The sequence below is a fragment of the Mugil cephalus genome, chromosome 14 (assembly GCF_022458985.1).
Source record: "Mugil cephalus isolate CIBA_MC_2020 chromosome 14, CIBA_Mcephalus_1.1, whole genome shotgun sequence".
Taxonomy (NCBI): Eukaryota; Metazoa; Chordata; class Actinopteri; order Mugiliformes; family Mugilidae; genus Mugil; species Mugil cephalus.
The window spans coordinates 11,596,087-11,607,212 of NC_061783.1; the positions used below are offsets into that span (position 1 = coordinate 11,596,087).

The window sequence follows — 11,126 nt, forward strand, 5'->3', positions numbered from 1 at the left end:
ACTTATAAACACAAGGGATGAAGGCTGAGTTCCAATTTAGCTGATTCGGCGTCGGAGAGTGAATGTTGCGTCTGTTTTCTCACGTACAGGGCAATTCATCACCAAGGAAAAAAGCCTAATGATTCATTAACATTATCAACAAATTATTATTATTATTATTAATGAATAGGTTGAGATTTAATCTGCAATCTGTGTTTAATTCTTTTAACCACATTTTAAACAGATTTAAAATGTCTAAATTCGTCTTCTATGACAATGAATTATAAATTTGTGGGCACTAATTTACAGATCAGTGACTGATGACATATTTGTACAAATACTCTTTGTGCTTCAGTAACAAAATCAATTGTTATCCGCAGTGCTAGTTAGAAAAAAAATAATAAAAATGCAGAGTGGTGTAATGAGGGTGTCTGTGCAGGAGGGGGCGCTAAAGTCTAACAGCAGAAATTCTCCATTGGTTTAACTGGAAATATTCTCTCTTTGCATAATTTGCATCAGAATGCATTTGCTTCTTTATAAAACAGCTGTAGTTTATCGTCAAATATCTGCAAGAAACGAATATACCTTAAGATAAATGCTGATGATTATCAATTCAAACCTTGTTATAGATAGATTAGATACTAATGGAGGAAATGAGGCTATGCTCTCACAGTTTCCTTTATATCTTCTAGTCGCTCTAGGTTGTCTGTAGGTGAAAACAACAGATGTTCTCATACTCAATTTCCTGATGTATGTTTCTCATCACGGCTCCATCAACTGCCATTAGCATCATCATCATCATCATCATCATCATCATCATCATCAGTATGCGGAGGAAACGAGGAGCCAGGATGAAAAAGAAATGCGACCTCATAAGTCCAGCCGTAGCACTTTATTCTCTTCACACAGTGCATTTCCTTAAAACACAATATATAATTTAATATCAATATAAAACTCCATTTGTGTATATAAATTATGCATTCAATACAGCAGCTCTGATATATACTATTAAGCTTTGGTACAGGGGTACATTTATCTTTGTGAGTCGGGGTACGTTGTGTGAACAGCATATCCGGGGGGCTTCATAAGGAGGGTGTGTAGGTGAGGGAGGGGGTTGGTGGTGGGGGGGTTGGGGTCCGTGAAAAAAGGGTGTTTGTGTCTTGTGTGTGCATTTGAGTTCACGCAGAAACCAAAAGAAACATCACGGCATCAGTACTGTGCGCTCCAGGACGGCGCGCTGAGGTTGGTGCAGCTGTGGTGGGAGGGTGGGGGCACCACGCAGCAGTAACCGGCCTCCCCGCCTACCCCGCTCACAACTTTGCTATGGGGATAGGACACAGAAACACCTCCCTGCAGAGACAAGACAGAAGGACAGACAGAGAAAGAGAAAGAGGATGTTGATGCAGGGGATTCGCTCTGACTCTGTGAACTCCTAAACGCTTCCAGTGGAGGCGTTAAAAGTTTGATGCAGAACGAGGCCTTTGAGTCGTCGGTGTTTACCTGAACCATGCTACACTGATGGGAGGCAACTGGTGAGTAGGTCCCCAGCACAGCCTGGGGCTGGGTGTGGGAAGACTGCTGCATCCTCACAGCAGGAGCATAACCTGCTGCAAACACAGTACAGTATATAAGATATATATAGACCATTACAGAGGACGCGCAAAGAGCAACTCAGAGTTTATACACAGCTTTAACGAACCACACTTAACAAACTCCCACTTTGCCGGCTTTATTAATATTATATTATTTGTGTATATCTCTGATGCGGTAGATGTGTTTGTGTGGCAGACTTAGTGGAACAACACTGAATAATAGCTGCAACAAAAAAAAAGAAAAGTAAACAAAGCTAGGAAATGCATTGACATGTTTGCTATTATTCATTCAGTCCTGCTGATTTGTGTATCTGCTCCGAAGTCTTGTCTACTTTTTATTCAATAGCATCTTTCATAAATTGCCACGGATGACGGGAGTGAATTGTGTCGTTCTCTCCTTATTGTCGCAGTGATGAATAGAAGCAGCAGGAAAAGAGACCGGTTCACTGTGAGACCCTCAGACTACATCTCTGACAGTGTAACGGCCCCCTCCTCTACTGCCACAGCGCTCTCTCATACCAACAATCACACAATCACACACACATACATAGAAAGTACCTGCTGGCTGTGCTGCCTGGCTGTGGATGTGCTGGCTAGGCGACACTGGCCTGCAAGCATGCTGAGCTGAGGTAGGGCACTGGCCGTAGTAATACACAGGCACCTGCGGGACAACAGATAATTATTTCATGCACTTAATCGACAAAATAAATAAATAAATGAATAAATAATGAAGCGTGTCCTGACCTGAGGAGAGGGTTGGCAGTAGCTGGAAGGGTTGGGAGGAGGGGGAGGAGCTGCATAGATGTAACCCTGACTGGGAGGGTAGAGGGGCGGGACCTCCCCCGCCGACTGACAGCCCATCGTCACGTGGGCAAGCTGCGAGGACAGATCTTCAATCTGCGGGGTCAAGAGAAAAGGGGGTCAACACGGCACGTGGGGCGCCGCGGAAACACGCGCGAGCCGCGAACGCACAGCGGATACATACTGTCGAGTATGGCTGTGAGGGGGTGACAGGCAACATCGGCGGAGCCGCGTAAGAGACAGAGCACTGAACCACCTGAGAGAGACGCACATATGGAGACAGAGATAAAGGCACAAACCGCGACACGTGTGTGCGCTGGCGTGAACATGTCTTAAGTGCAAAGAGGCGTCTCGCCGCGTGCGCGCTACCTGCTGAGGCGGAGAGGCGTGCAGCTGAGTCTGGCTCCTGATTGGCTGCTGGCTGTCTGGAGGGTTGTACACAGCAGGGGTCCCATCAGGGTTGAGGAACGGCTGTCCTGAGAGGCCGAACGTCGACTCTGATTAATGTGCGTGTCTTCTTTAAACTCTCACTGGTGTGTGTGTGTGCGTGTGTGTGTTACGTACCAGTGTGTGGGTTCACTAATATGCTCCCCGGCGGGATCCCGTTCTCCATGATGTAGACGGGGTTGGGAGCCGGCTCTTCTATGATGGGGGGAGGAGACGGGAGAGGACAGGTGGATGGCAGTCTGAAGAGTGAGATGGAGCCTGAGAGAGAGATGAGAAAATAAAGAGTAACAATAAATATTTAAGCTTTATTATCGTGCCGAATTTCAGCATCTCATTCTGGTAAAAACAAATACAACGACACACACTCCACCCATCTGTTCTAAAAACATACCCCGATCTCCATGACGTTTTTTTTTTTTTTTTTTTTCCTGAATATGTGAACTGGAGGTGTTGTGTGAAAATTTACAGCTATGGTGCGAAGATTCGTGGACTGAGTTCCATTTTCACACCAGAAGAACTTCCACTGCTTTTTGTTAATTAGATGCGACCGAATAAAGAACCGATAATTTATAAACAGCGATTTTTTCCCCCCCGAGCGCGGTGACGAAGCGCGCGCGCGAGTTGCACGCAGGTGTAGGGGAGTCAAGCGTCTCACCTCCGATGACTCGATTTGCGACTCGAGCGTCGTGACACGAGGGGGATGAGAGTGTTTGTTCTGAGGCGAGGGTTCGAAAGAGACCCACCTGAACCTCGCGGATCCCCTCGGTTGGCGGGCTGGCACGGCTTCGGGGCCGGATTTGTCCACTGGTGGGATGAGTCGGAGTCGGTGCTGCTCCAAGGTCGGGGGTCGTTGCTATAGCGACAGTCGGTCTCAGTGCTGCTCTGCCTGCTGCTGCCCGTCCAGCTGGAGCCTGAGCTGTCACGGCTCCCCCTGTGAGGCACATCCAGAATTATCCCAAAGCCTTATTACGGCACGGGAGGTACGCCGGCAAAAAAATGTCTCCCACACCTGCTGATATGCCACGAATAATGAAGGGGCTGAACGTTTTATGCTACGCGTCTTCACTGAAATCGTCTATTAAGACCTTTCCTTTCTGCCAAGAATCCTAAAGCCTGACACACACACGCAGCCAAATCAAATCACATCTGAGTCCTCTTTTCCGTTTCCGCTGCAGACTCTGAAACGCTGCGTGCCAGCCAGGCTGACCAGATTAAGATGATAAATGACTACGCATCTGTGCAGACGGAGCTCTACCTGAAGAGCTGCCTTCTCCTCTGGGTCTCAGCATATGGATTGCAGTCCTCCACATCCCTGCGCACACACACACACACACGAGCGCAGACATATATTAATGTTCTCACCTAAATATAATAAGCTGCAAGGAACATGGAAAAATTATACTGCAGGCAAGGTTACCTGGTTTCTGCAGAGGCGCTCTCCTGGGTGCAGAGTGGCTGTAAAAGTATGGCATAGAAATTAGTGAGAATCCTTTCTGTCTCCGTTTTGTCCTTCTCGGTGTCATTCTCTCACCTCCTGGTTGAAGATCCGGTCTCGTGCTCTTTGGTACTCCTCCTCCCTCTCCTCCATTGACTTGCTCTGCTTCTCCCACAAGGGGTGGAGTCGGTTCTGTAGAAGAGGGAAAGGAGAGCAGGTCAGATCACTGATAGGACACAATCAATGTCAATTATGGAGGAAGGCAAGCGCATAAAGGAAGACAAACAGACCTGGTCATCCGAGCTGTTGTCTCTCTTTAAAATTGTTTTCCACTGGTGGATCTCTTCTGCCTCTTTATGCACCTTGTCCACGAAACGCTCCTCCGGTCTTCAGCAGAGAAAGGACTGATGTTAATTGGCACTAAAACACAGGGATTTCTATTCTTATTCGCGCGCATGAATTATTCATTTCTCACATGCGTGTGCTGCTGGTCCTGTTGATGATGACAGACTTTCCCGTCTGGTCCACATTGTGCTCCATGCCGAAGTAGGCCGCTACCCGGTGGACCAGCATACGGTGGTAGGACGACATGTGAGGGAACTTCTTAAAGGTACTGAAAGATTGCATAGCGGGAGGAGTGAGGAGAAGGATGCAAAGAGGGAAGGGGAAAATGGTAAGGGAGGAGGAACAAAGGAAGGACGTGGATTGAGATTGGTTGCTTTTCTTGGCTTGGGCCCAAATTTGTTTCTGGTGGCTCAAACATGCCCACGCTTACCCCGCTCAGTGTATCGATCAATACAATAAATAAGCTGTATGGACGGAATTATAATAAATGAGCTGAAAACATGCGGCGCTTTAAACTGAAGCTTCAATCTTTAATGCGCATCTGCACATGGAACGAGTAGAGAGCTCACTGAAGAATCCAGGTTATGTACTGTCCTCCACACACACGCACACACACACACACACACACACCTATTGCTGGTGATGAAGTCGATCATGTCCTGCTCCAGTTTAAGCAGCATCATGCGCTCTCTGGGGTTTCTGTTGAGCGTGTCGACGATGAACTGGTGCAGGTCTATGCCGGTGGAGTCGGTGTACTCCACGCTGGACTCTGAGAGAGACACAAGCAGGCTTTTTACAAGACAACGCGCAAAGAAACAAAGAAATGCCCCAGGAGAACAACATCTAAATTGTTTGGTATTATTATTACATTTATTTGCCTTTTTCTCTTCTTTCTGTTATTAGACAGTAAGCACACAAACCTTTGGACAGTGAATGCTTCTTTGGATCCGCGCTCTTGTCAGGCTCTTCGTCCTTACAGGAAATCCTCTCGTTGTCATGGCAGCTAGATGAGATGTTCGCGTCTGGGGACGCCTAAAACGGAGAAGAATGAGTTGAGAGTGGCGACAGTGTTGAGGAGGTAGGTGGAAGGCGGTGTGGTGCGCACGTGCGTGCATTACCTGGGTGTCTTCACACAGGAAGGACTCCTCGCAGACCGCCATGCTGCGCACCAACTTTCCTTTGGCCTGAAGCGCGCACACACATGAGCAAGCGATATTACAAATTCATAGAGTCTAATGCAATCGATATGTCAAGCAGGGATGAATAATGAGAGGCAGAATTATTTTAGCTTACCTTTACTTTTTTCTTTGGTTGCACCTGGTTGCAGAGTTTCTGCGAGTGAGGACAATTTATTATAACGCAGCGAGTAAAGGCGGATGGAGGATGAAGAAGTTTAATGCGGCACGTAGCAGGATCCGCGCTGGGCGTCACACTTACCTGCAGTTCGAGCTTCTTGATCTCATTGTGACTCTCCTCGTCCTCGCTCTGATTGCACAGGGGCAGGCACGGCGGAGGGGAGGTGCAGCCGATGGCGTCACACGACGTCACGCTTAGGAGGACACTTTCTACGGCTACTTCGGTCATTCTTCTGAAAAAAACAAACTCCCTTCATTTGCCCTGCTTTGGAAAGACATCCTTTTCCTGCATATGCATGAGTCGTCCCTTACCTTTCCTTTCTGGAGTTGTTTAGTGGAGAGGCTCACAGGTGAATGATGAGGTCATATATCCCATGTTCCCACAGGGCAGCCAGAAATGCAATTACCGTCTCCGCCTCTGCTCGCCTCCTCTGCTGTTCTTCTCCCTGCTGGCCCTTCACTGGTCACTAGAAAATAGCCTGAAGAGATCGAAAAAAGAAAAAAAACACAGGAGAGTGCTCAGTGGTTGTTGTACAACGGAAACGCCACCACGCCGTCTCGCGTACGCGCTCGCGTCGAACAGCTGCCGGAGAATAAAAGCGGAGCGGCTGGAAATGACATGGAGTAGCCTGAGCTTGCGTGTCTGCGTATGTTGACCTCCGTCTGAGCTTCCAAAACACTCCCCTGGCATGACAGTTAATTGGAGCTTTACAGTAGTAGGTGCGTTACCGTAAGCGTGTCTGTGCATGCGTGACGGTAACATATAGGCCTGTGCCTGGACGCGGCATTTGCTTGTGTATTTACATGCGCGCGGTGTTTGTTTGAGTGTGTCCTCGAGCTTTTCTTAGAAACAGCAGCTGCGGGGAGTATCACCCGATCCGGCGGGCGCCGATATTCCCAGAATGCCGCGCCGAGCCTCTGATCCCGGCGGTGAGAATATTGCCGAGACCGAAGAGGCAGACGCACGAGAGGAAGTGGCATTCCACCATCTTTTCTTAGGGGCCAAGTGCGTTCAGTGGGGACGCATTCTGTTGTAACACACAGCTCCAGGGGACGCTTAGTCCTGCAACACCTGGGACGGAATAACGAGCTCAGAGGATGCCGAGTCCCTCAACATGGTTATTTAACACCCGACTGGAGATAACGGCATTTAAAAAAATAAATAAATAAAAGACTTGTCAAATGGATGTGATACCAAAGTGTTGTTTACTTCCCATATGGCTTCAATAAAACACTGCACACGACAGCTGTGATTTCATCCATTAAAAATATTCTTAGTACGCTACAGAGGAGTCTGTAATTGTGGTAGTGGGATCGTCTTTGGAAACCATTCGTGCTGCGTTATTACATTAATAAAGGAAGGGGGATTATGCTGCTCTATAGATGTTGGCGTGACAAGAAGCTCTGTAATAGGCAGAAATGTTTTTATTGACACATACAAGTGGTTGTAATGATTATTTTACCACACGTACTGAAAAGACCACTTCACAGAGAAATAAGCCTTTGTTACGCAACAAATCCTTGAACTCAGGGATTATGAAGGGACTCTCCCTGAACTGAAGACATGTCATCCGCCTTCTATTAGAAACGTATGCAAACGGTCGATAGGGAAGAAAAATTGGCAACTTCTCTCCAGTCATTTCAAGCAAAAATGATTCATCTCGCTGTGGATTCTCAAATGTGAGGTTTGCTTGTTTTCTTTGTCTCAGCTGCTAATTTTCTATAGACGCCGCGCCGAGGAACGAAATGATAAATTAACCACTAATGAGAGCGACGATCTCTCGCGGCCGCGCTGTTTCTCACAGCTGAAGCGCTACGGTTGACACGACGCGGCACAAGATCTGTACGGTGTGGTCTTGGTGTGGTGGTCTACCACAGCCTGAGGAAGAGGAAGCGCTTCAGAGGCACAATAAACGTTCAAAAGGACATAATAACTTGGGAGGTTCCCTAATGCGCCGTTGACGAGTTCTTGCTGAGCTGTCGTTCAGCCAACCAGATCAGATAGGAGATCTCTGCACTGTGGTTGACCCTGACCTCAGACCTCACAGAGGGGAGGACCAGGGGAAAAAAAACCCAACAACACACCTCTTTTATTATCACAATAAAGAAAAATGGGGGTAAAAATGAGGAAGCGATACCCGTGAATCTGAGAGGAGAGAAGAGGAAACGGAGGATATGGAGCAGGTGCTCCACAAGGAAAACAAGACGAATGGGGCCGAGGGAGGCAGGGGATGAAGAGAGATGAGGAAGCAGTCTGTGGGGACTTTAAAGGTGAAGAGGGGTGAAGGAAGGCGGCGGAGGAAGAGGAAAGTGAGGAATTAGTGGCGGAGAGGCTCGCGGTGCAGCACCGTCTCCAGGCTTTTCAGCCGCCGGCCGCGAGAAAAGGGATTTGAGCGGCGCTACCAGTTTTTTGAGCTGAGCGCTGCAGAAGTGGCCGGCCGCCCGGGGAGAAGGTGTGACACGATCATTAGCGTGTGACGGATGGCGACGGGAGGCAGGGAGCGCCAGTACCCGCTACATCATCATCCATCTGCTGCTCTCCCCGAAGCCTCGAGCCTCGGAGCCACTTACTCACCAGGACACCTTTCTTCTCCAGCCAAACGCTGCCTGGCTCATCCACACTGACACACGGGCAGGCCAGTGGGAAAATATCCAAATGCTACTTTAGACCGCCATTGTAAGATGAAACAAGTTATATTAAGTCCTTAAGCTCAGAGCAGTTCTGTTTGTAATTAAGACCACTGACAAATCTGTCTCTGAATACCAGGGCTATAATTATCAATGCCTCCCGTATTGTTTAACACGAAGAATAGCCGCTATAGCTTCTGATTTATTATCCAGACCTCTGGACTTGTACACATTTGTCGGTGTATTTTTCATATCTCCGAGGACACCCTGCTCTGCTTTGCCTTTTTTTCATTTACACCCCTCCATCTCAAGAAACCCTATAACAACTGGAAATCATCTCTGCCTCTGGTTAGAGGAGCTGCTGTTTGTGTTTTGTCTCTCCGGCTGCAGCACAATCTAAAACAAGATTTCATATGTTGTTGTCTCCCTCAGCTCAGGAGCTCATTAGGAAATGGTTCAGCGAGACAGAGGGAGCAGGTCTCTCTGGTTTAAAATCATAATTGAGTATTTTGAGGCGAACCCAGAGCCTGTCAGCGCTTTGTTTATCCATAATGTGCACAGGCTTCGCTCCTAAGCCTCTAATTGGGCTGCTTTCCCTCAGACATTAAATCAGGTGTTGTGTTTGGATTTCGTTTCATCTCGTGTGCATGCGCTTTTTAATTTTTCCTGCTGCATATTAAAGTAAAATAAAAAAAATATATAAAAAAGGAGGGAGGGGGGTGTATTTTCCCAGCCTCCACTTTAAGACGAGACCAAGACGCATCAGAAAGTAGGCTACACATGTGAGATTCAGGTTACGCCGTCCTGTCATCAGCACCTGGGCAGCCACAGCAGTCTTATCACCAAGTGATTGTGGCTTTGACAGCTGCAATTGCTCTGCAGCTGAAGTCTGGTGAGACGAGGAAAGCACCTATACACACAACACACACCACAGTGACAGGAGCTGATACCAAAGGGACATTTCACACAAAATGAAGCATCGCAACTCAGGAGGATGCGGTAAGTAGGTAAAGAGAAACAGGTGGCACCTTGATGCGCAACTTTCTGACATCCTGTTGACCCACATCACGGGACCGACCAGTGTTTTGATCGGGCATCTGGGATCCACTTTTTTTCTCGGTTTTGAAAGGATGGTTGGATCCATGTTTTAGAGTATATATATATATACTCTAATATATATATATATATATATATATACATATATATATTGGTGTGTATGTGTATGTGTCGCATTACCGTGACCCAGGCTAAGCTGACACACCGGGCTATTTTTACACCGGGGCAGGGAGTGGACCTCCTGCTCCGGGACTTCACCGCGCTGTCAGCCGCATGTGGAGAGCGGAGGACGGTGGATGAAGGGTACACAGCAGGGGAGGGGGGGCGTTAATGTGAACTCAAACACAGAACAGCCAACTTAAAAACCGTATTATTTCTTCACGATCGCACACGAGCAATCAGAAAATACAAAGAAAGAACCTACTGGCTCCGAAAATCAATCAATTCAATGCCGCGTCTATTGTGATGTAAATTTAATTATAAACAAGATACATATCTAGCTATGAAAAAAAAAGATTAAATGACCGTCGTCGTCTAGTGGTGTGGCCACCGCTACATGCACCGGGGAAACTGATGGCAGGCGCAGTTAGATGATCACATCTCCTAACGTAGCCGCTATCACCTCTTAAATTATATTTATTATGTATTTTTAAAAAATAAAAAAAAAAAATCAATCGCTAAAGGTTGATGATCAGTGCTGTGTGATCAATATCGCGAAAAGTACAATTAAGGAAGAAATCGAGCACCGAGCCGAGTGACCGTTAACCGAGCTAGACGTTCAACTGTCACCGTGGTGACGGCGGCCGTTTTCTTACCGTGAGGAGGTGACGTCTTCCCGCTGTCGCTACCGACCAACCGACCCGCCGACCGACTGCTGCTCTACACCCAGCGACTCTAAACTGTGGAGGTCCGCTGCTCCTCCTCCGCCTTTTGCCTGTCTCTGTCGGAGCAGGAGGAGCGGCCGAGGGGAGGGAAGGGAGGGAGGGGGGAGGGGGCAGCTCTGAACTCTGAGCCACGCGCCCACACACATACACACACACACACGCGCGAGAACGAGGAATGCGCGAGCCCTCCTGAAACCTGCTCATCTCTTTCGCTCTCTGTCTTAATTCCAGTCAAATTCAGATTCCTTTACTACTGCACTGACATTTCAAATATACCTCGTAGCCCAGTCAAAGCTAAACATTCCCCCCGTGACATTTATGGTTAGTACATTTACTGCTAAATGATTGTTCTCAGTCGTCCGGGATACAAGTTGCTTTTTTTTTTAACACTTTAGGATTTAAGCGATTGTACTTTTCACTCTTCTCCATTTATTTTACAACTTTAGTTAAAAGATACGATTCACTATTACAGATTAAACTACCCAGCATCACATTAAATAGTTAAAATTGGCACCCCAGCTCCATCCACGGAAGCTAGCAGCTAGCTACAGCCAGCTAGTGGATGGTAGAGTGCTCTCAAAAAAGTCTCAATAATGTAGGCTTT

At 47.5% G+C, this 11,126-nt stretch overlaps 1 protein-coding gene across 4 annotated transcripts; it reads right to left on the bottom strand.

The window, feature by feature from the left end:
• Nucleotides 1–852: 852 nt before the first annotated feature.
• arpp21 (cAMP-regulated phosphoprotein, 21) lies at nt 853–10,616 on the bottom strand. Of its 4 annotated transcripts, none has more exons than XM_047604927.1 (20): nt 10,454–10,616; nt 6,267–6,433; nt 6,037–6,184; nt 5,893–5,931; nt 5,718–5,783; nt 5,520–5,631; nt 5,230–5,368; nt 4,730–4,867; nt 4,545–4,641; nt 4,351–4,446; nt 4,237–4,274; nt 4,075–4,131; nt 3,563–3,750; nt 2,937–3,077; nt 2,742–2,848; nt 2,557–2,628; nt 2,316–2,468; nt 2,130–2,232; nt 1,480–1,586; nt 853–1,329 (listed from the first exon to the last, which is right to left on the bottom strand). In XM_047604927.1, the coding sequence occupies exons 3-20, from the start codon at nt 6,181–6,183 to the stop codon at nt 1,189–1,191; spliced, it is 1,941 nt and encodes a 646-aa protein (XP_047460883.1). In that variant the 5' UTR covers nt 6,184; nt 6,267–6,433; nt 10,454–10,616; the 3' UTR covers nt 853–1,188. The 4 variants fall into 4 exon arrangements, with proteins under 4 accessions (XP_047460883.1, XP_047460884.1, XP_047460882.1 ...); XM_047604928.1 differs by having other exon boundaries at nt 1,480–1,583; nt 6,037–6,187; XM_047604926.1 differs by having other exon boundaries at nt 6,037–6,187.
• Between the last annotated feature and the right edge of the window lie 510 nt (nt 10,617–11,126).

Bases quoted from the DNA above. Each gene is read 5' to 3' on its own strand.
- arpp21 (XM_047604927.1), bottom strand. From the start codon at position 6,183: ATGACCGAAGTAGCCGTAGAAAGTGTCCTCCTAAGCGTGACGTCGTGT. The intron at 2,629-2,741 runs GTAGCGCGCACG...CGTCTCTCTCAG, and splicing joins ACGCCTCTCCGCCTCAGCAG to GTGGTTCAGTGCTCTGTCTC. The intron at 2,469-2,556 runs GTATGTATCCGC...TTGACCCCGCAG, and splicing joins CCTCACAGCCATACTCGACA to ATTGAAGATCTGTCCTCGCA.